At 43.5% G+C, this 24,686-nt stretch overlaps 1 protein-coding gene across 3 annotated transcripts in view; it reads left to right on the top strand.

Moving 5' to 3' along the window:
- LOC148396033 (uncharacterized) overlaps positions 1 to 24,686 on the top strand; it is a 30,619-nt gene that overhangs the window by 3,472 nt on the left and 2,461 nt on the right. Inside the window, exons 3-10 of one of the 3 annotated variants that reach the window (XR_015859066.1) lie at positions 4,054 to 4,191; positions 11,642 to 11,744; positions 12,255 to 12,522; positions 12,620 to 12,789; positions 12,918 to 13,032; positions 14,088 to 14,287; positions 15,922 to 16,128; positions 20,321 to 23,216. Coding sequence is in view for 1 of the 3 variants with exons in the window: in XM_088378864.1 (XP_088234990.1) it covers positions 4,054 to 4,191; positions 11,642 to 11,744; positions 12,255 to 12,522; positions 12,620 to 12,789; positions 12,918 to 13,032; positions 14,088 to 14,287; positions 15,922 to 16,026 (1,099 nt within the window). In the remaining 2 variants the exon portion in view is untranslated. Of the gene's footprint in view, positions 1 to 4,053; positions 4,192 to 11,641; positions 11,745 to 12,254; positions 12,523 to 12,619; positions 12,790 to 12,917; positions 13,033 to 14,087; positions 14,288 to 15,921; positions 23,217 to 24,686 lie in introns of those variants that run through there. The other 2 variants (XR_015859065.1, XM_088378864.1) reach the window with 2 other exon arrangements.

The following is a 24,686-nucleotide window of genomic DNA, read 5'->3' as shown; positions in this document are numbered from 1 at the left end:
TCGCACTTTGAAAATATTTGCCAATCTTGGCCAGACTTCCAGGGGAAGAGGCCGAATTTTCACTTGTGGTGGCCGACATGGGGAACCAGCTGAGGCGGACACTTTACGGCGGTTGAGTCGTTGGCACTTAGAAAATATTCGCCAAACTTGGCCGGACTTCCAGGGGAAGAGGCCGAATTTTCACTTGTTCTGGCCGACATGGGGAAGTCGAATGAGGCTCCGCGGTGCTTATAAAGTGCCGATCCGCTCGGCCGGAGCTATTTTCGGCCACCCGGCGCGTGTGCACGGCCTCCCGGCTGTGCCGGGCGGCGTGCGCGAGCTCACCGGCTGCTGGAAGTCGAATGAGGCACCGCGATCTCCTCCGCGGTGCTTATGAACAGCCGATCCGCTCGGCGAGAGGTATTCCCGGCCACTTGGCGCATGCGCACGGCCTCCCGGATGTGCCGGGCGGCGTGCGCGAGCTCGCCGGCTGCTGGAAGTCGAATGAGGCTCTGCGATCTCCTCCGCGGTGCTTATAAAGAGCCGGTCCGCTCGGCGGGAGCTATTTCCGGCCACTTGGCGCGTGTGCACGGCCTCCCGGTGTTGCCGGGCGGCGTGCGCGAGTGCGCTGGCCGCTGGCCGCTGGAAGTCGAATGAGGCTCCGCGATCTCCTCCGCGGTGCTTATAAAGTGCCGATCCGCTCGGCTTGGAGCTATTTCCGGCCTCCCGGTGGTGCCGGGCGGCGTGCGCGAGCTCGCCGGCCGCTGGAAGTCGAATGAGGCTCCGCGATTTCCTCCGCGGTGCTTATAAACAGCCGCATGCGCACGGCCTCCCGGAATTTGAACACATTTCGTCAATAAATTTCGCATATTTCTGATTGAATTTTGAAGTTTAATATAATGCAACAATTGAGCTCGACTTATACAAAGGATATATCATAAAATCGTAAATTTCCGTCAAATTTTAGGGGGTCGACTTATACACCGAGTCGACTTATACACCGGCAAATACGGTAATTAGTGTGGGTGTGAGCATCATTATTATTGCACTGTAAACCATATTGATATTAATCACATCTCTGTGTGAAGTCATTTTTGCCGGTGTTCATGTGCACGATTATGCTAATGTTGACGGTTTAGGTTGATGATCCTGCTGTTGGCATGTTTGCAAACGCTGTCATATAAATGTTAATCCAGTGTTGTTGACGGCCGCGAGCATTGTTTTTGAGATGGATCAACAACTCTCATTTGACTGAGATGAAATATATCTCCTTCTATTCTGAAGATTACATTTGCTGTCAGAGATGTTGTTGGTTTTGATATTGTTTATGCTAATACATAATTACACAATAAATCAAATAGTACTTGTTAATGCATGCAGCCTTAGCAGTAGTGAGTTGAAGTACATTGCTAATAAGTCTTTTCTTGCTAACGTGTAGGCCTAATTAATACTTTATGAGTCGTGCAAACTAATATTGGGGAGATTTTTTGGGGGGGGGACATTTTCTCACTTTCATGCTAATGGAACACTGATGCTTGGGCTGCTGACATAAGTCTGCAAGGGCACATGGTGCAGGCCATGTGTCACTGTGCATCAGTATAAGAGCAAGGGTTAAGCAGCTGAAGCATTGATCTTATGTCAGCAGCACCATTACGTCTCCAACGTATTGTTTCTTTGGGCCATAAGAGGATGGAGTCACACCGGGGAGGGGAGGGCATGAGGAAGGACACTGCCACAGCACAACAAACAAATCTTTTTAACGTTAGCTTGCCTGCCTTTTTTTTTTTTTCTTCAACATGAGGTTTAAAGTTCCGCGGGCATATGGGAATGACACAGCTGGATTAATGCCTCCAGCTTCAATGAGCATTAGCAATGGAACACACCGTCACTCATTGTAAATGTAAAGCAGAAGTTAACTTTTTCATGCAATACCTGCAACGATGACCTAGTAGTCGATTTTAAATCTCTGGAAAAACAAGTGAAGCATTTTTGAGTGAAATTGTTAATGGCTTTGTCACGGATATAGATGGATCTCCAGGGAGATACTGTACAAGTGCTTTTAGCCTTAAATTAGTGTTATTCATGTCTGTTAATTAGCTCGCGTCATCTTCCTTTACATCCAGAGTCTCCGTTGAAGTGTTTTGCGGAAATGTAAAGGTCTTTATCAACAAGTAATTGGGGACGAGTGAGCCATTAGCTATTTATTCAGTCAATTGTGCACACGCTGTACCAGTATATTGAATAGTGCACAGCAAATAGACAAATACTTGTAAAAATTATTCCTGTGTGGAGTTTTTTTTAAATTAATTAGGGTAATTGGAGACTTCAAAATGTCTGAATAATAATTTTTGTTTTTTTTGTGTGTTTTTCTGCCGTACGATTGTCTGGAAAGCAGCCTGGACGGATGGACTCATTGAAATATTTGTCCTACGCTAATCCAAAAACGCAACTTGTATTTTTTGGCAGCTAACGCAATCATTTAAGTTGGAACAACTTTAAAATATAAATTATTGACATTTATGGCAACATTTGTTCGTTAGTTAAACTATCCAGCTTTTATAATCATTTAATCCTTTATAATCCTTTTCTGTTTTAGGTTTTTGAAATTTGTTGGACAGTTTTAGGTTACCGCTTTCACAGGTTTTTTTAAGTGAGCAATATGGGACATCTTTGTATAATAAATTAGGACCGGGGATGTGCCTTCTTCTGCTCGGATGACAGAAAAGGTGGGGAACTACAGATATATATGTGCAAGCAAAGATTATTAAACGGCTTAATCGTTTTGCTAGAAAAGCTCTGGATTGCATGTAAGAAAAGCCAAATTGTGAAGCAAAGGCGGATATATTTCTGCAGTATGACAGGACCATATTTTCTAAGCAGAGGGTACAGTAGTGCCATCAGCGGCTTAAGATATAGAAGCATGGGTGTGTGACACGCGGTGGCGGCGGCGGATGGTTAAGACGAAGGGGATAGAGATGTGGGGGGATTTGGAGGCGGGCAGCCAAATAGTGAAGTGCGAGGAGTGCAGTTTGGTGGCGGGCGAGAGAGCAGTGACCCAGAAAGCGGCGATACGCGGCGAGCACCTCTAGACACTATGTCACTCAAATAGAAACAATTAGTCCAGATTCTTGTAATGAGGCTTAATTCAATCCTAACTCCGCCAAAGTCAAAAGCAGCCATGTTGGGAGGAGGAGGAGGACGTGCACCTGTGTGGATTTTACTTTGAAAAGTATATCCATTTAACACGCATTTACGATTCATTAACAGTTTTTAATTAATTCATGTCTGTGTAAACGTGATAATTCCCTGCCACAAAGGCAAATTTCTTTTTAGGGTTTTGATACTCGGGTGATGTAAAAATGTGGTTTTTACATCATTTATTCAACTTGAAGTTAACTTTGAATATGCTAACGCCGCTTCCCCATGTTTTTTCAAGGAGTTGGGTTCATAAAGTCGCCCGTTACCTGGAGTTGGCAAAAAGTTGCAAACATTCTCAAACAGTCTCTAATTGTTGCTAATTTTTGCAACAAATGAGCTAACATGTTTCACAAACGCTTTTAGCATTGCTAAAAGTCGCTAAATGTCATGCTAACAATTGAGGCGACCTCCTTGTTTTTTCTAGCAGTCAGTAAATTGGCGAATCCAACATTCACTACGTTCACAACCAGCGCAAGAAATGTTATCACCGTATCAAATTGAATTTTAATTTCCCCTCTAGTCCATGAAGGAAATTTAGTCATTCCGTCTTAGCAGAGATTTCCACCGAGTGCCATAATTATTAGCTTTTAATTTGGATTTTGTTTCGAGTTCATTAATATCCTTCCCTGGACAGTGTTAGTGTTCTCTAATGTTGCAAAGGTTTTTTTTCCAATCTGAAGGCGACTTGTTTCTTCTTCTAAGTTCCTGAAATGTCCTAGCTGTCTGTCCTCACCTTAATTGACTTTTCTTCTCTTCCCCCCCAGCACGCGGGTCACATTTTCCTTGTACTCAATTTCTCACCACTTTGCATCTGTTCTCCTTTCTTGCCATCTGTGTGTCTGCCTCTTATCTGATTTTTGTTTTCCGGGGAGCCAGCGAAGGGAAGCTGGTGGTACTGTCTTTGGCCATCGGTGTGGCCGAGCAAGACGACTTTGCCAATATCCCCGACCTGCAGGAAACCCAACAGCAGCAGCTGGTCCCAGCGCCCAGTCAGGAGCCCCCTCTCGAGAAGAGGTACCCGATAATACGTGAAAATCAAAAGGATGGCAAATGAATAAAAGCGAAGAAGATATCAAAGAACGAGCTTAGAGAGGATATCCGCGGCAAGGTGGAGGATAGTAGTTTGTCTTATGATGAGTCCCGGCACTTAAATACTTTGCTGTAGGCCAGATAACAGCGCTGTTATACACGGAAATATAAAAAATATGATAGTCGCAACCACACGTGGGGAAAAAATGGCAAAGCACTTTGGATGTTGGCTGTAAAAGCCAAAATGGAGGATCACTTTCACACACATTCTAACCAATCAAATCAAACAGTGTTTTCTCATCGAGTGATCTTTTACTTTAACTCTGGCATGATAATCATCTGCTGACATTTTCCTCCATGTTGTCATTACCTTTTTGCTTGTCATTCCACCCCCTCCAGTTATTGCATTTTCTTTGTATTTTCACGCTTTTATTATTCCACTCTGCTGTCTTTTTGTGTGTGTGTGTGTGTGTGTGTGTGTGTGTGTGTGTGCGTGCGTGCGTGCGTGCGTGCGTGCGTGCGTGCGTGCGTGCGTGCGTGCGTGCGTGCGTGCGTGCGTGCGTGCGTGCGTGCGTGCGTGCGTGTGTGTGCCTCATGCTCATTAGCTTGCCTTCAATCACCCTCTGCTGTTCTGAGAGTCCCGTCTCTGTAGCTCCACCAAGGGCCCAGAGAGCCTTCTCATTATTCCACAACATGTTCGTCGCTTCCATAAATGTGCTGCTAAAAATAAACTCTTTCCTTGCCTGCCATCTTCCACACTCCAAGCCAAAACATTTCCACTCATCTATGCATTACACTTATCTTCTAAAAATAAATGCTTTTGGATTGTCCACCAGGTGGGAGAAGCAAGTCTTGGGAAATGTTTTCTGCGGTGGTTCGTTTTGGTGAACCAAAACACTCAAAATGGTCAGTTTGACAGTATTTGTAGCTTCTCGATAAAATTCGATAGCCTACTTGGCGTAAGTTGCGTGTTTGATTTCCCCCGCTGGCCTATTAATCTCCTTTTAACCTCAGTTCTGATTCTGTGACAAATTGGAGACAATTTGGAGATAAACGACGTGACACGCGGCTTGAGACGCCGTCGTCGGTTGAACAAATTTGGATTATTCGTCACACCAATTATATCTCACTCGCAGGTGTTTCATCAGTGTTGCGACGCCGAAGACATGAAACTCCAGCGTTACTACAAGACCGACCGGTTTTATCTTTTTTTTTTTTTTTTGGCAGCTGTAGAACAACACGACAGTCGTCCGCTGTCTAAGAAAAGCACTCTCCGACTTTAATACAAACCATAAAAGTTTCCCGTGGCACATTTTTTCTCGAGGTTAATTCAAAACTGCAAATATGAAAGAGGTTTTTGTGGAAAAAATGCCTCTTTTATGCAAATCAAAGCCCTCTAGTATGAAATCCAGAATTAGCATTTTATGCCATTTCCTACATATTTCGTTTCGGGGCTTCTTCAGTCATTGTGCTCACCTGGAAACCTTCTTTAATAGCTTGTGAAATCCACTAATAGGAGCAACAAAGGACAGACGCCGAAAAGCCTTCTTCGCCTTGATTAACTGTGATTGAGTGTGTTTAGATTAACCCGAGGTTCATGTAATTTCGTGGAGATAGAAGAAAAAATGGGAAGGAATCTTGAGCTGCTATATTGAAAGATTTAAATGTCCCTCACCTGTGCTTTTAACTATTTTGGCTCAGGCTTCCTCTTATTTTGTTTGTCTATTGACAAATTACAAGCTGGTTTATAGTGAGTGATTTAGCCACATTTTAATTGGATGCTAAATACAGTTAGCAACGCTGACTTTCTGGGAGTTGATGATCCCCGCAGTGTTAGTGCTGACTCGGCAGATGTCCGACAATGATCGAATCAATCAAGCTTTTGGCGTAGCGCTTATTATCGTCTGGAAGCTGCCTAGAGCTGAAGACACAACTGCACTCGCTTTCATTTTCACTTTTTTCCATCTCATAACAACCTGTGTATTGACATCAAACATGTGCCTGTCACATATCCTTACGCTCTAAATGGATACAAGTATTGAGACAAATAACATTGTCAACTCTGAAAGAACGGCCCAAAACTCAAAGAAACACATTTGTGTGGAAATTTCATTTCCTGTAAATGTCCTCATGCTTTTGTCCATGGAGAGAAATGTAGGTAACTCATTTGGCAATATGAGCAAACATTTTTTTGCCGGCATAAGTCAAACATCATGTGAGTACGACTTTGTCGAATAATCACTAAGCCTTCTACACACACTTTTCAATATCTGTTTTGATTTCAGAGCAATTTCATTTATTATTATCCATAACAAACACCGACTCTATAGTAAGCTAAACTTAAATTCAATATTGTACATTAAAATTGCCAATTAATTGATATGTTTGATCTCATGATAGTGTATTACCTGACACCTTTAACCTTGCCTAGTGATTAAGAGCGCACGTATGTAAAAGCATCAAAGGGTCAAACATCCGCCTAATAGCCCTTCTTCCCCTTCAGTGGCACGCTAATGCTTAATTGTTACTTTGCTGGACTTGAAAGCTGAGAAAGGCCGCGGCATTCATTGGGGGACCTTGCGTATGATCAAAAATACGATAAAACCGTTGCGTTTACGAGACGGAGCTTGGGTTGACAAAAAATTTTCTCCACGTGAAAACATGAGTTGAGTCGGACTGGAAAATATTCCATTGCGAGAGATTGGAACGGAGCATGCTGAGAGATTGATGTCGCGGGCATCCACAGGCCGTCGCTATTAGAAAGCTTAATTAGAACGTCAGAGTGGCTTGTTAATGCCTCATTGGTCCTTACTCATACAATTCTGTTGCGATTCACTGAACCTATACAGTAAAGGCTCCTCCCGTGTTGCTATAAAGAGAAGCCACATTCCCCAAGAGCTTTGAATGTAGATCTCTGCGTGAACAGCGAGTCGGGCGCCCAATGAAGACGGAGATTCGGGAGAGAGGAGGCGGGATGTATAGTTGTGCCGCATTAACATTCAATCCGCTTGCCTGTGGCCTTTCAATTATTCAAGCATGGAAGTTGCATCATTTTGTGTAAGCCAGCAGAGACGTTGCTTGTGTTACAATACATCTGGGAGATATTAATAGATATAGACCCAAATTTTTCGAGCCTGAAAGATGGTTGAGAGTGCCTGTTTAATGACAAGTGGCTAGACCAATGTTTTTTATGTTTTATCCGATGGGCGCTATGCTTACTTACTATATAGACGTGAAGAGCAAAATCAAAGATAGATGGAGGTTATGACCTTTACCCGAAAACCGCTCGAAACAATCTTTGCCTATGATAGAAATGTCATATATTGATTAGACCTCAAACCTTTTACACAAAATATCACCTATAAAATGCAAGATCTAATGTAAACGCAACTAAAATATGTCTGCCATCTAGTGGTGATTGATGGCATTACAACTTATAACTATAGTCAATATTTGCTAATAGGCACCCGCAGATTTGCATATTTACAGATTTTTATTTCCTCAATATTTTTTTCCAATTTTCGATTATTTTTTTCTTCTTTCAATTTCTTCCGGGATTTTGGAGGTGGCAAAGTTTATCAAGGGTCCGCTCAAAGTGGCCCGTGGGCCGCCAGTTGCCCACCCCTGCACTAGATAGAGCTTTTTAAGCACCACTGGATTAGATATTGCTATGCTGCCCTGACACAACTTGCCTCCTATCCCAGGAGCTTTTCAGGCCTAACTAATCAGCTCTATCTCCAGGCGTGCTGATTAAGGTGGCCCATGAATCTTCGTATCGCTGCGGTTGGCGTTCATATGTGTACATCTCCTGGGAGTGCACATCTTCCTTCCAATTGAGCAATCGGAGGCTGTGCTGTGTGTTCTGTGCATGGGCCTGACAGCAGGTACAAGGGTTGGTACACATGTGCTCCTCAAATAAATGGACGGGAGACGAGCAATTAGGAGCTAAAACGGGATTCAATCGTATCCTGCCCCAGAACAGGTGGCTCATTTGCTTATGCCAGAGTCTTCCATTTCAATCTGTATTCAAAACATCTAGCGGCAGTTTAAGTGGACCTTTAAAAATTTTACGTTAATGTTAAAGATATCCTTTAGTTGAGCTTTGAGACTAAAAATTACAGGCGCTGGGTTGATATTGATTGTCTTTAGACAGTCTGATTATATTGGCCATGGCTAAAGGAGTAAAATCCACAACTGTGATTTGAAAAATTCCCCAAAAGCATTTAGACCTCGTTCTCTGTGAATGAGGCAGAGACACGGACGGCAAAGTTTAGTGCCTCCCGTGTTGCCTCTTGTCGAAATTGGATTTCAGCACACGTTGCTATTTAAGTCACGTTCCCAGCCTCTACGCGCACGCAGCAATCAGTTAACAGTGAACGCATCCGAGGCCAGTTTTGACCAGGAGGGGCGCTCAAGCAGCAGGATGACTGGCCCAACGTCGGTTCATGTGAGCCTTTCATCCCGGGGAGTTTCCACTGTAGCCGCAAACGCGCGACTGGGTTGGGGCAGCACCGAGATTGCAAAACGCCATGGCGTGTTGGTGTGTGTCTCGGGAGGGGCTGGGTTGGGCTTTGTTTCTCGCGTCTCTCTCCAGCCTTGAAGTGGAGTGTCGTTCCCCCTACTTCGAGCTGCTGGCCCTCGGTCAGGTAACCAAACAGGATAGTATCACAGGACGGTGAAACCCACAGTGGCCCCGCCCGCCTCCACGTGTGTTTGTGTGAACGTGTGTGTCTGCGAGGCGCTCACCCGTACCTGTCATATATCCTCAACTTTGTTCTCATTGTGTTTGCCTGTTTGCTGCCCCCCCCCCCCTTTTTAATACCCCTGCCGCCGTGCCCACCCCCAACACACACACCCTAAATCCCAATATGTATGATCTATGGTTCCAAAAGCCGTTGCTATGCCAACAGCCCACTTTCTGAGCTGCACGGGAGTCTGATCTGAATTCGTCTCAACACTGCTGTCTACTGGCTACTATAGAATACTGCAGGCTTTAACTCTTCAAGATCCCATAGGGTTGCTGAAAAATGCTACATTACGTCAATTCCTAGATTTTAGGGAAGAGATTAGATAAGACCAAAGCCAAATCTTATCTGAAATCACGATACACTATAAGACCTGGCGGACAGCAATGTATTTCCTGCTACTAATGTGCTGTAGCAGCCACTTTGTTAAAAGAAGCAGGAGGACCACCTAAGGTGCTGCCGAGCAGAATGGTAGGAAAGCCAATGCCCAGGTTGCAGAAGTTTCTACCCGAGAATGCAATGACGCCTTAAGTGAAGCGTGAAGGTGAATGAATGAATAATTGAAGATGTTGACTCCCCCATCGTTACTTGGTAGGTGGGAGGTACCTTGCAAAGCATCACCTTCTGCTTTCAGAGCTCCTTTCATCTCAGTCTCCAATCGAGGTTTAGAACTTTTTTCCTCCGGCTTTTTAACTTGTTGCCTGCAGTTTAAAAAAAAAAACAAAGTAAACCCCTCTAAAATGGAATCCCTGCAACTAATACAACTAACAGATTGATAACTCTCCTCCTCCCTTCTGAAATTGATTAACACCCCCCCACCACCACCCCTCCTTCCTTTTGCTGGTTGAAGTGATTGTGATCTTGTGCTTGTCCTGTTTGCTCGCTTTTTCTGTCTGTCTTTTTGTCAGTATATCCTCCCCCCCAGTTCTGTCCTTGTGTCTGCAAAACAACACTCAAATTTGGTGAAAGCGAACATTTTCAATTCAGGCAAAACTTGACAGATGCTGGCCAGACAGAAAGACTTTTGTTTCCTGCCTATCTAAGGCATTGCCCTCACTCTCCGAGTGACTCCTACTTGCATATGTCTTATATGCACATGTAGCCAATGCCAGTTTGTGCTATGGCCCGCCCGCCCGCCTGCAGGCCGGCCGTTGTGATCCCAGTCGTCACTTTTAGAGTGTTGCTAAATGGTTGGCAAATCAGGCTAGATTCCAGTTGACGTGACTTCATTTCAAGTAACACCCTCTTTTGTGACACTCTAAATGTGCATTTCCCCTTTTGAGTCTGTCTCCTTTGACATGTTATCCTAAAACGTCATATTTTATTCCATGATTGTCATATTTCATATTTTCCTTTTCAGCTGATGAATGTGGTTTTTTTTTTGTATCGCTCTCTCCCTTCAGCATGCGTGATCCTTTGTCTACTGTAAGATTGTGAACTCCTTTATTTTATTTTGGTATCTTCTTCTTTAATACTGATCAGACTGACCAAACTAAGCCTCTCTTGTGTTTCCAGGCTTTCCTTCCTACCTTCCTTCCTTCCTTCCTTCATCCCCTATCTCTTCTTGCAGCTCTCTTTTTTTTTCTAATGTGGTGTTTGTAAGAATCTGTTTTGTTTTTTGCTTTTTTGTGACCTCACTGTTCACGCTATTAATACTTGCTATCTTTTCTTATACAGACAAAAAATGATTCTCTGCTTGCTTTTCTCTTTCTTACATCCCTTGTTGGACCTTCTATCTTATCTACAGTCTTTATGATTTCCATCAAGTTTATGTCTTCAACCTTCTGCATCTTCTCCTTTGATTTTGATTTTTTTTTTCCATTTACTGCCGAACGGTTTTTCAGTGCTCTTTTCCAAAGTATCACATTGTATTTGGTCAGGACATCTAGATATTTGTATTGTATGACATGTTTTCTTTAATTCCATATTTTAATTGTATGACCTTCTTTTGCTGTTGACATTGTGTACACCTTTGACTTTTCATGCTGTACCAACTCAGACGTGATTCCGCCTTTTCTACAATGCACATTGTACAGCTGTTGAGATTTATTCACATTTAAACATCAGCTCTTCCATGTCAGATCTATTTTTTTCCCTTCCTTTTATTTTAGAATTAAGATTTTGTTTCTGATTACACAGACTCGACACACATGACACAAAACTGTCCACTGTCTCGTTAAATGTCTTGTCTTCTACATGTTGCTGTACATGTTTGTCTCGTTGATTATACGTGTCAATTATCTGTGGGTGTCTTGTCCACGTTCTACCAGGGAACTTAATGGTTGGCTACAGAATTGGTTTCAATTAATACAAATTTAGTGGTTTATTTTTGTTCACTTGCTGGAGGTTACTTTCTTGTCGGAGGTATGGATGTTTGCCATGCTGGACATATTGTCCAGTCATTTCAGATTCCAAGTTCCATCAAATGCAACTCCACACATCAAACAAACGTCCTCCCTCCGAGCATCCGTTGTTAATCTGTGGACTTTTTTTGGGGGCAGATCTGATTTGGCTGCTTTCAAAGAAAACACAATCACCTTTTGAAGTGTCATCTATCCCCCAAAACAAATTTGGACTCAATTGTGATAGATAGTTTTCATGTGCCAAACAGGTGGAGGTTGGACTCAGACAGACATTCTGTCTTTTTCTGGAGATGAGTTTGTGTGCTCAATGTGTGTTTGTGCTTCCAGGGGCAACAAGCCAGCTAACAGTCCCAAAGGCCAACCTCCTGATGGCGATGGCCACTCCTCCGTGACCGACCTGGCTAATTCCCTCACTGGAGACATGGTGATGGTAAGACAACGGACACAAATGTTTTGGCAGCGCATTGCTACGCCATGTGAGGTGTGTCAGAAAAGTTCCAGGACTGGTTATGTGAAAGATACATTTCAAAGCCAAACTACAAGGGACAGTGATTTTTAGTATAATATCTCATGTCTGTGTCACGGTGACAACGCACCTGCCTAACAATGGCCTGAGCATCTGACAGTTCCCTACTTACCCAACCTGGCTTTATAATATATGTTTTTCTTCTCAAGGGCGTCATCAAAGGAAACCATTTTGTCATCAAGATGTGGCCATGATATTTCTAAAAGAACCCTTCAGGAGTCCGTTAAGAGAAAAAAAAAGTGCCATTGAATCCAGGGGGCTATGCTTCAAATATGAAATCTATTTTTTTTTCCTGACACCATTCTTGAAACGTTTTTGACACACCAACTATTACACTTTGATCAAATAACAAACTCATAAGAGATTTTCCTGAACAAGAGCAATGAAATTTGAAAGCACTTGTGGTCCTTACAGCTGTCTCCAGGTTCAGAAGATGATGACGGCGAGGGTCCAATCAGTGAGAAGCTTGGTCGGATCCAGTTCAGTATAGGCTACAGCTTCCAGAACACAACCCTTACTGTCAAAGTTCTCAGGGGCCAGGAGCTTCCGGCCAAGGACTTCTCTGGTACTTCAGATCCCTTTGTCAAAATCTACTTGCTGCCTGATAAGAAGCACAAACTGGAGACCAAGGTCAAGAGAAAGAACCTCAATCCCCACTGGAATGAAACCTTCCTGTTTGAAGGTGTGTGGCGTTTTCCTTAACACTTAACGCATGCTTTCATTTCAATGATAAAATATTTGCCCGATTAAAAATAAATCTTCTTCCACCTTTGTGTTAGGTTTCCCCTATGAGAAGGTGAGAGAGCGCACACTTTACCTTCAGGTGTTGGACTACGACCGTTTCAGCAGGAATGACCCCATCGGAGAGGTCTCCATCCCACTCAACAAGGTGGAATTGGGTCAGATCAAGACCTTCTGGAAGGAGCTCAAACCCTGCAGTGACGGCAGTGTAAGAGAGCCCGATGATTCCATTCCAAAGTTTAAATTGCATTTTTTTTTCTACTTCAACCGACTCAATTTGATATTATTTGATGATTTATGCCGAGCACGATTTTTGTTTGTGTGTGTGTTCCTCAGGGGAGACGAGGGGACTTGCTGGTGTCTCTCTGCTATAATCCCACTGCCAACACCATCACTGTGAACATCATCAAAGCCCGTAATCTCAAAGCCATGGATATCGGAGGCACCTCAGGTAGACTTTGCGTAGTATTTGCTCTTTCTCTCTAACCCTTGCTCAGCAGCCATGAGACCTTGGAGCGACTTTGGATTGTATGACGTCGAACAACGCCAGCTCAATATTTATATATTCAATGCCCCGCTCCGTTCCGAGGACGCCTATCGCCTGGTTCCCGATCAGGGTCACGCCGTATATAGCTGTGTAGCAAGGTGACATTACACTGACAGGGAAGGGTCCTGCTGTCAAATTAGAATCCACAATTACCTAAAAAAAAAAAGGAAAACACCATTCATCACAGTCTGCCAATGCACACAGCTTCTCAATAAGATGCAGTCATGTTATTGATTTTTTACAGAGGATAAAGAATATATGCCTATTCATTTCTATTATATTTTGACATTTTTTGTGTTCAAATACCCATCATTTAAGAAAATTATGATGCCACAACACCAATGTATTTGTCTGACAGTAAGAATCACATCAACGCAATCGGAACAAACACATTTTTGTGCGCATATTAGCTTTCTTTTTTTGTTACAAGTCAAGTCTTCAACCCTTCACAGAATCACAGTCTCTGCAGTTGATTCTTTTGCTGTAAAGTGAACAAAGTAATTGTACTTCCCCCCATAATTATCTGCAAATGCATGACTTAAGGAGTGGATGGTGCTATTATGCCCCGTGTGGGTTATGGCCATTATAGAACGACAGTCTGATAAGGCGGCACAGTAAGTGCTTTGAAGCGACGTTGTGGTATAATTTTCACACGCGCACGCGCACACACGCACACACACACTGCTGCATTTTTTTTATTTTATTTTATTTTATTTTTTTTTACAAAATGATGATAATGATTCAAAATGAGTGAAAAAAATACAATATTAGAAAATTTGTGTATTTGTTTTTCATAAAAGCATCAGTATGGATGCTCAGCCCTTGCTTATTGATTTCTTTGTTTTGACTGTGAGCTCAAACTATAAATCCCCATCATTGCAATTAAAAGAGAATCACACAAAAAAAACATCGTGGGCATTTTGATGATAGCTTACCTGCGTATGACCTCCACATTGCAGATCCCTACGTGAAGGTGTGGCTGATGCACAAAGACAGACGCGTGGAAAAGAAAAAGACAGTTACAATGAAACGCTGTCTCAATCCCGTCTTCAACGAGTCCTTCCCCTTCGACGTTCCCGCCCACGTGCTGAGGGAGACCACCATCATCATCACTGTCATGGACAAGGACAGACTCAGCCGCAATGATGTTATCGGCAAGGTAAAGTCGAGCGTCAAGGCTTTTGTTGTCGTCGCCCTTTATTACGACAGGAACGTCTCCTTCAGATTTTCACCTCAGGTTAGACGCCAATGTAAATACTTCCAAAGTTTTGGAGTCATGATACAATCCCTCATGAATATTTACAATCCACACATAAGCATACAGATAAATATCATCAGTCATCTTCAGAGTCACTTGATTGAAATAACACTACTTTATTTAACGCCACAACACGGCTTGCCCTATACGTCATCTTAGTGATTGACTTTTCTGGGGCACCTGACGCTTGTAGCCATTTAACATTGTGTTGCATTTGCATACAGCACTGCAAAAATATTCCGGTTTCTGCAATATGTAGTAAAAATGGAGTCAGAGAAGGAACGGTTAACGTAGTTAATTAGTTGAACTCGAGCTGACTATAGGTGAGAATTTCTGCCTACTCCAGCCTGCAAAGAGAGTATAAAAGATGTATTATTCCAAACTTATGACTTTCACATTTTCAGAGTGACATAAAAGGGTGAAAAATAGCCGTAACTACATTTCACATCCTTTCCATATAGATAGGCTTTTTCGCAGAAAGCTGCTGGCATAAATTTCGAGTGCAACCACAGTAGTACAGTTCTTTGCTGACAGTCAAGTACAGTATCACATTAGCATGAATATAAATAAATAAACAAACAAACTCGGCCTATTGTGCATTCTCTGAGAGTGCCTTTTCGCATCAAGGTTTTTGTTCTTGTCTTGGTTTTTGTGCAGCAGGTGTAAAGTCCCTGTCAGGATTGAATAATGGTTCTAATTACTGACTTTACTGATAGTTACAGCCCTACGAATAGTGTATCTTAATTAATTCTGCTACATTAGCGCTGTATCGTGAAATCCTCTTCTACAAGTTGACAGAAGGTACAATTAAATTATTTTTTGACCTGCCATCATTCACGCGACAAAATAATAGCGTTTTGATTGCACGCTGACTTACTCACACTGGGTAAATTAGCAGTTTTGTTTGGTGCTTTGATCACTGCCGGAGCTAGAGGGGGGGCTGCGGGGGCACTGACCCACCCCCTCCCGAAATATGCTCGGCAGGTGCCAGGCCACATAATTGACACCTGAATATTTTCTTTTTTGGTCTGTATTTCCATCCATAACGTGCATGGAACACACAATAAATCTTTATCGGGATTTTGTCAAGAGTGTTTCCATCCATCCATCTTCTGAACCGCTTAGTCCCCACGGGGGTTGCGGTCGTGCTGGAGCCTATCCCAACCGTCAACGGGCAGTAGGCGGGGGACACCCTGAACCGGTTGCCAGCCAATCGCAGGGCACACAGAGACAAACAACCATCCTCACTCTCACTCACACCTAGGGACAATTTGGAGTGCTCAATCGGCCTACCAAGCATGTTTTTGGGATGTGGGAGGAAACCGGAGTGCCCGGAGAAAACCCACGCGGGCCCAGGGAGAACATGCAAACTCCACACAGGGAGGGCCGGAGGTGGAATCGAACCCACACCCTCCTTACTGCGAGGCGGACGTGCTACCCAGCGCGCCACCGGGTGCAGTGTTTCAAACGGTGTCTGAAAAAACTTTTTCAGCCATCAGATTGAAGATATTCAATATTGATTTTCCTTCTGTTAGATCTACCTGTCGTGGAAGAGCGGTCCAGCGGAGGTGAAGCACTGGAAAGACATGCTGGCGCGGCCGCGCACCAACGTGGCCCAGTGGCACGCTCTCAAGGCCTGATGGCACCGCCCACTTTCCTCCATGGCCCCTCCCCCCTCCCTCAGTCCTCCCAGTCCCGTCCTTATGCACAAGACTGACTTGCTGCCGGGCCGCGAAACACGGGTACAATTAGCCATCTGCTCTCTTAAACCTTTAAACTCTTTCTCCTATTCCTCCTTTCATACGCTCCTGTCTCCATTTTTGTTTCCCACCACTCTGTCAATGTTTCTGTTTTTGACTCCTTCTGCACTTCTGACCTTAGTTTCAATCTGCGGCCCCCTTTGGTCCTGAACTGCACTGCAGCCACTGACCCATGAAGGTGCCAGTCCCTTGGGATCACATAGAATCTTAAATAACTTCATATAGTGTATAATAATTTCAGAACACAATACTATTCAGTATGTACTGTATGTACATAAACATGAATATATTAATTAGGCTTCTAGATTGGCCGTTCCCTCTTACACAAACATCCATCTGTTGCTCTTTCCATTCATTTGTCTTCATTGTGCTGTATCTTCCATTATGTTCATCCCTCCTTTTACGTGCAGTTAGTGTGGTTCAATGTTTGGCTTAAGCCGTAAAAAGCAATCAATCCTCGTTTTTTTTTTTTTTTTTTTTTTTTTTTTTTTGATGAAACCAGCTGAGCTCAAGATGGTATTGTTGATACTCGTGTCTCTCTCCTCTTTTCTCTTCTATTCTCTCATTTCCTCTGTATTGTTCCCTTCTTTCTTATCCTCTGGCACAATATTAGTGCCCCCCACCCCGACAACCGTCATCCCCCCCTCCCCATGTCGTCTGTGTGCTGTGGGTGCTGTGCTGTAGCTCAAAACAAAACTAGAGTTTAAAAGATATACTGTACATGTACTGAACTTTTCCGAAGCTGGAAAAGCAGGAACACGACAAACTCATGAGGCGGATCACTCCTGATTTTTTCAGAAAATAAGCCCTTGACACGGAGAGAGAAAAAAGAAGACATGGAGGAAAACAAAACAAAACAAAACAAAACAACAACTCTAAATCGCAGACGCTACGATGATGTCATTTTTTCACAGCAAAGGAGGGAACCACTTTCAAATGTTCTCGCGACAAAGGCAACGCAAAGGTTGTGCTGTTTTGTGTGCATGCCTTCCAATGTGCGCGCTCACTTCAATTTGTGGATTGAATTCTTCGTGCTGCCCTGTGCTCTTGTTTTTGCCCTGTTGTGCTGAACATCTCAAAGAATCACTCCATCCTCCCAAACCTGTTTGCCTCCGTGGCGCATCTGGTATGAAGTGTGAGTGCGCGCGCGTGCATGGTGGAGCAACACGATTCAAGTCTTCTCTTTTCTCTTTCTCTCTTCTTACTGCCATCGCTTCCCCATCCTCTTTTACTGCCCTGCCTTCTGAACGAGGGCACGGGGGAAGTTCTATCTGCACTTTTTCAAAACGTAATAATAATAATGACAACCTTGAGGTTGAGGATGGTTTTGATGATGATTATAGGAGCGGTGAAAATGAAGGGAGGAATGAGCGAAAAGGCAAGTTGGGGAGAGGTCGCCTCTGCGCTGTGACTTGAGGGCGTGGAGATGCGGAAGAGGACACGGAGGACGGATGAAGGGCTCTCGTTCGCCTCTTTTTGTGCCGCTTGTTATTTTCGGCGTGTTCGCTGGCGTGCATTTGAATATTTCCTCTTGCCGCTTTGCTGTGGAGAGAAAGAGCTCGTCCTTGCCTCGCTTGTCATAATGAGGCTCGCCGAGCCAGTATTGTGACATAACGTGTTAAAAGCATGATCAGAGCTTCGACTGGGAGAGCAACGTCGTCTGTATGTTGTCTGCCGGTGTCGCTATCAGTCAGGCCGGGAGTAGATTCTGACTTTGTTGCTGACCCCCACCAAAAAAAACGATAACATGGAATTTTGTTTCGCACTCCGTGGGTGTGATTTTTGAGGATGGACTGATATGTGACTGTGAGATAGTGGAGAAGCAGATCATCTTTTTCCCGGGGTGCTTGAGAGCAGCGCTGTGTTTTGTCAGCCACAGTCAACTCAAATTCGCCCACGGTAAATAAAATAGATTTCCACGGACAGCATGGAAGAACCTTTTTTTTTTTAAATCCAATCTGGGAGTGTTGGTGTGTCAAATTTACAAGAAATATTTATACATTGTTTAACAACTGCACTTGACATAGGGGTTGCCATTGATCATGCTGTTTTGAATTTTTCTTTTGTTAAAAAAATAATAATTTCGTGGAAGTTCTGCTAGGCTCAATAGCAAAAGGCTTAAAACTCCTGGGTCAAAACTAACTCAAGTTGGGTGCAATAGGGTCTAACCCAATCTTGAGTAAAGGTAACCCAATTAGCTTAAAATCCACAGTGAGTGTGTTGGGAAAACCCTCTAGCATTTTTTAGTGTTTGTATAATAATTTGTTACCAGGCAGTACAATTTGCTTGCTCCTCTGGATTTGTTCATTTTCTTTCTTTTATTTAATCTCATTTGCTGCATTGTCATGTAGAGAGCAGAGATAACCTCTGTCTTCTGTTTGGCTCTGCATTAGAGAGACAAGCCCGAGTTAGCAAGTGTGAGTAGTGGGCCATTCAAGTGCACAAGCAACAAACTTCGCTTCAAGATGATGTCATTGCCATCAACCTAATCTCAATCTTAGTCTTATCTGCACAAGATTAGACATCTCCTCTGCCTCGAAGCTACTCTGGCTTGTTCGTATGTCCATTCCTTGGACAGAAGGGAACACAGTTTGCTGAGGCGACATTTGCCAGGAAAAGAAAATGGAGTGTGCCCTAATTAGCAATCATAAAGATGCTGGAAAAGGCTAAAATGGAGGAAGATAATCACCCAGCCGGTTTCCTAAGGTGAAAATGCAGGTGATGCACTTGCACTGCGTTTTCTTTTCAACGTGATTACACAGTGTTCAAGGAGGGATAAATCGCCCCACTCGACCCAGTAAACTGGCATTATTCGAGTTTTGTGTTCTGCTGCTGCTGCAAGTAGAATTGGGGCAGGTAGCTTGCTAGGTGGCACAGAGTGCTTTTGTTTCGTGCAAATTTGTGAAGTCACCCTATCACCTTGGTTTCAACGAAAATATCCCTTAGGCACAATTTGTGATAATGATCTATGTTTTTTTTGTTTTTGTTTCCATGATTACATCTAATGCAAACCACACGAATAGTCATACTCAAGGTTGCTAAGTGAATAAACATTAGGATGCACTTTTTATGATTATTCCAAAAGTTGCATAACAAACAACCTCTCTTTGCCAGCTGCTCTAAAAGCAGCACAATTAGAACGAAGGCCATTTAAAACAATATAAAAGAGAAAGCAATTTGCCAACCTAACTTTTTATGGAATTACCACCTGTCGTCGTGACAGTTGTGACCAGACCAGAGTTAATTTTCAGGTTTTTAGAAAGTTTTACGTCTGACTAGCCAAAACCGGTCGCCACCACTGTTGGAAAAATACTTCTGGTGTGATGTCATCAGGGAAGGCATGCATGCATAGATTGGAACAGCTGAATCAGCAAATTGTCGTTTTGGGTCGTGTGTGAGTCGCAACCTTACGCAGGCAGACTCGACCTCCAGCCCCAAACTCGCCTTTGGACTCGTTTGAAGCATTTGTTAAAAACCAGTGTGACTTCTCTCAATCAAAGTTGAAGCAAGCGTTATTTGAATTGTAACAATAACGAGAGTCAATATATATTTATCTTTTTGTTCACATTTGATTGTCGGTGTGTGTGTGTGTGTGTGTGTGTGTGTGTGTGTGTGTGTGTGTGTGTGTGTGTGTGTGTGTGTGTGTGTGTGTGTGTGTGTGTGTGTGTGTGTGTGTGCTTTGGTGTTCTTGTGTTGGGTTTCTTTCTTTCCAAACGTGATAAGGAAATGCTTCTGTTTTTGACAACTTTATGTAAATATCCTTGGTGGAAATGAACATTTGTTGTTCAACGAGTTTTCCTTTGTCACTTGAAATGATGAAGAAAACACGTTCGTGATAACAGTGGTGATGTTGACCATGCCGATTCTAACAGCCCTTCTTGAATAAGGGCTTTTGATGTCCACTTTATTTTTGTGGGAGGGGGTCCCTGCACTTGGAGGAGGAAAAGGGAAAGGAGTGCTAGCCGATGCATCCCGGGCCCACTGTAGCAACACTGCCACGTAGCTTTGCTCCTGGAAATTGAATGTGGGAGGAGTCTGAGCCACTAATGCACTCAAATATGTGTTTTTATGCCAAGCATCAAAAGGCCGTCGCTCTGCCCCGCCCGCGTCCGTTCGTCTCATCCTGTCTTCTTATAGGCTTTGGGATTGACTCTAATGCCTTTGTGTTGGACAGGATTGACCATGCTCACACGCTGATGATGCCAGAGCAAATTTGGAGGCGGGCATTATCCAGCTAGAGGCCAGAAGTGGATAAGCACCCAGCAACCCTGAGGAATATTTGCGAGTATTTGTCTCATTTAGCACTACAAAAGCGTCTTGCTAGCTTGCGCGGTGAAATTTTGCGAGACAAATTATTGGATTAGAGGTACCTGCAAACTATCAACACATGTTGGAGAATTGACCAAGAATATATATGTATATATATTTTTTAATCATCAGATTTTGACCAGAATTGTTTGACAAAGCCACATGCCAAAATTGAAAACGCACAATCTGGCTCCCATTATTTCCATCCATGTCCACTGTAATGACGACTATGGTTTCCCATTTCATATTTCAGACCGGCCCCAACTGCAAAAGTGCTACAGTTACTCCAGCAGCCGGGAAAAAGGACTGCCAATGCGCTCTGGCCTCCATTTGTAATGTCATCCCATCGCAGGCATCCCGAGGGGGGTGGGGCGAGGGCAGACAACGCACATTTATCGATGCTCTAAAAATAATCTTTCACTCCACATCCATTTGCTCTCTTTTGCCGGTTGAAGTAATAATAATTATAAAATAATAAAGCAGCTTGGATCCACTGCCATCATGTGTGGGAAATCAAAGGGGGGGGTCATCACAGTTCTTTTGGGATGCTGCGACTAGCACTTGCATTTCTTCACCTCCTCTCGGGACTTGCTGTGGCTCACCTCCTCAACAAAGAGCGCTCAAGCTTAAATACACACAATTGTGATGTGTACAATCTAATTCCATGTATTGATTTCTTTCTGTATTTTTGCCAACTTTGTAAAGTGTATAAATATCTATAAATATATGAACAAGACAGTACTGTATAGATTTTAGCTGCCTGGTAAGGTTCCTAGTATATACTTTTAGACTAAAAGAAGTGTAGAGCTGTTCAAAAGCCAGTTACTGACATTTGCGCAGTAACTCGGCGCCACTGGCACTTTTATATCCTTCGTTTTAGCCCTGCTTTATTTTTTTATTCTCGCCAGTGGGAGCCAAAGTGTGTTGTTCTTAATTTTGTCCCTTTGTTACTTTGTTCTTTTGTTGCTGTTTTTTTTTTTTTTACAAGACACAGCGAGGTTCTGGCAGTCAGGAGAGTGCGGTGGAACGCAGACATGAGTGCATTAATGTGTGTGCGTGTGCATCAAGTGTGTGTCCACCCACGCAAGTGCTTGTGGTCTCTGTGCAAAGCCCCTTTCCTTCCGATGTTAGCCGCCGTGCGTTCAGGTGCAGGATGACCACGTTGGGTGAAGTTGGCAGACCCCGCCCCCTCCATGACCACGCAACTCCTTCACTACAAAACTCCGTTTTAATCCTCCACCAAGTATAGATTTCCACTTCCTCCGCTCGATTGTTCATTTACTCTCCCATTCAAACGGTAATGCATACACTTCCAGAGTCTAATTCAGCAGTAATCCATGCTCCCTCATCTATCTGGGATTCACTGCCCATTAGCGGCTCCTATTCTGCGCGTTTTTTTTTTTTTTACGTCTCTGCCGTTCTCTGTGGACCAGACATTGATCAAGCACAAAAAAAAAATAGAAGGTAGAGCCTTGCACCTCCTCCCCAGGGCGGAGTAGTAAAAACAGAAGCAGTGAATAAAAGCGACATAGGGAAATTGTATGGCCCAGTCAGGTCGGTCAGATTTATGTACTGATTAGCGGTCTTGTGCTAACAACCTGAAATGATCTAGACCAGAGGTGTCAAACTCATTTTTTTCGCGGACCGCATCGTAGTCATGGTGTCCTTCGGAGGGCCATTATGACTGTGACTTATATTATATACAGTATAGGCTACACAATAAACTGATAACTAGTTTTGAAATCACAGACTAGTAAAAACTGTTCAATTTTTTTTAAAAAGATGAATGGTAATAAACATTGCTAGTAATTTCTCTATTTTTCCAAAAGTTAAGGCAATTTGTAATTTTAGAACTGACACATAAAGTCCATGCACAATTTGATGTTACTGGCCGCATCTGGCCCCCGGGCCTTGAGTTTGACACCTATGATCCATACAATCAAGTATAATGAAATGAAACTTCCATTTCAAAGTTGTCACAGGTCGAGCTGAAGTCATAAGACCCTGCAGAGTGAATTTCTATATTGGTAACCCCTTGAGCCCATAAAGCTACCTTCTCATAAGCGGCCATGCATTTCCTGGTCCCTCAATGGAGGCGCATGCTGGACAAAGGGCAGCTGTCAGCACGGCCAACTTGCGGTCCAAAGCAGCCAAGCGCAAGCCTGCTTGGCACCTCGTTTGTAGCAAGAGACTGACTAAGACCAGCCTTAATGATGCGACCCGCTCGCTTATTGGAACTGTTTGTTAACGGATCATTACGACCCCTCCCTTACCCACTCTAACTTTCAAACTAAGTGCTCTGACGTGTTGCCCGGTTGCTCCATACATACGTGTGTTGCGCTTCTGTTGCCGTCTCGTCTCCGTGTTGGCGTCGCATCGGGTTCTTACCGGGCGGCCTCCGCAGACGTCCTCGGCCTCTTGACACCACAAGTTGTATCGTTGCTTCGACGCCATTCTGCTGTTTCTGTACCTGCCAATCTCGCCGGCCTGGCTTGAGGAGGCGGAAGAGCCCAGTGAGGCAGCAGAGCGGTTACTCGCCATCGTGGATCAGGAGGTCAAAGCGAGGACGTCTGGAAGTCATACCCGGTAGCACTTCGGTTTTGCGTTCCATGGTTTTTTTTTTTCAGCCTCTCCTGTTTTTGGGCCGAACGGACTGTGATCTTACTGGTGGTCGTTGTTCTCCTCCCATCAGTGTTAGAGTGTGATGGACCATGGAGCTGAGCTCTGATTTTGTTCCATATTAAAGAATCATTTTTACAACATCGGCTTTCTCAGTGATCATTTTCTAAGGCAAACTTGCTGGTAATTATTGTAACGTATAGTTGTGAGTTCATTATATGTTGCTTATTGTTGAAATAAGTGAAATAGATTTTCATGAAATTGAAGACAGGGAATTTAATTTGAGCAAATAAATGTATTAATAATACATAATACAATACAAAATAATCGAATTTTGACTTGAAGTGAAGGTAAACCTTGAGAAATATCACATTTGTTTCCATATATAATATTTTTGATGGCAGCATAATGCGATGATTATGTCACCCAGCATATAAACTGGGTGACATAATCATCCTTGACATTGGTACATAATGTAAACATTAGCCTAAGTGCAACTCAACGTGGCCGCATTGATCGTAAGCAGGGCTGTGGACAGTATTCCTACGCGCATTCTCAGCAGCATGATGAAAATAAAATTGAACGTATTTTTTTATTGTCGGACTCGGTGGACTCGGTCAAAATCAGCACCGAGTCCGGCAAAAATGACCGAGTCCGACCGAGTCCGAGTCCCCGAGTCCGGCAAAAATGACCAAGTCCGAGTCCACAGCCCTGATCCACAGTACATTCCGTACAATTCAATTAAAAAAAGATAAGACGTTTTGTGTGAAAATCTGAGAAATATAGAGTAAATGACAACATGATAATTTGCCTTCTCTTCATTCCATCAGCAGCAGAAATATCTCAATGTATTTAACTCCAAGCTGTCTGTGCCAGATTGGCCAATTAAGAGAAGTCCAAATGAAGCTGGACGTAGATAAGAAGGAACATCAATGCAGTGAGGCGGAGCCAAGGCGACTCAGAGAGCCGACTCGCAAGTAAAAAAGGCTCTCAGCTGTCCCCCCCCCCCCTTTTTCCCGAGTATAATCAACTCCATGGGCCGCATATTACAGGTTGTGCAGACACTGCAGCGATCCTCTTCTATGGGAAGACCAGGTCAGCGTCGGGCCGAAACAAGGCGAGCTCAGCAGACGGGGGGACGGGGGGTAACATCACCTATTTTTGGAAGCACCGCGCTGCGCCGCAACCAGCTTCATGTTTGATTGAGCATAGTTATGCCAATTGTGCATTTTTCTCAAATGTAAACAGAATTGATTTATTCTGAAAAATAATACTTGTGATTAATTTTCCCCTCGGTATTGCGATTAAATGAGCAATTATTTATTTTAAGGTCCTGTACCCAATATTAAATTTAAAAACAAAAAACTATTTGTGTACAGCATCAGTGGGGCCAAGCAGCTATTGTAGCAAAACAATGTCATGGTCTACCTCGGGAAGCTAGGGTTTCAAACTAGGTTTAGGGTTTCAAACTAGGGTTTTAAATTAGGGTTAGGGTTTCAAACTAGGGTTCGAAATTCAAACTAGGGTTTCAAACTCGGGTTAAAGTGTGAAACTATGGTTTCAAATTAGAGTCAAAGTTTTAAAGTGGGGTTTCAAATTAGGGTTAGGTTTCA

This window comes from Syngnathus floridae, chromosome 6, assembly GCF_059516105.1.
Source record: "Syngnathus floridae isolate MCC-2025c chromosome 6, RoL_Sflo_1.0, whole genome shotgun sequence".
Taxonomy (NCBI): domain Eukaryota; kingdom Metazoa; phylum Chordata; class Actinopteri; order Syngnathiformes; family Syngnathidae; genus Syngnathus; species Syngnathus floridae.
Note: the sequence above shows the minus strand (reverse complement) of the source record. Positions and strands in the feature narration are given on the sequence as shown.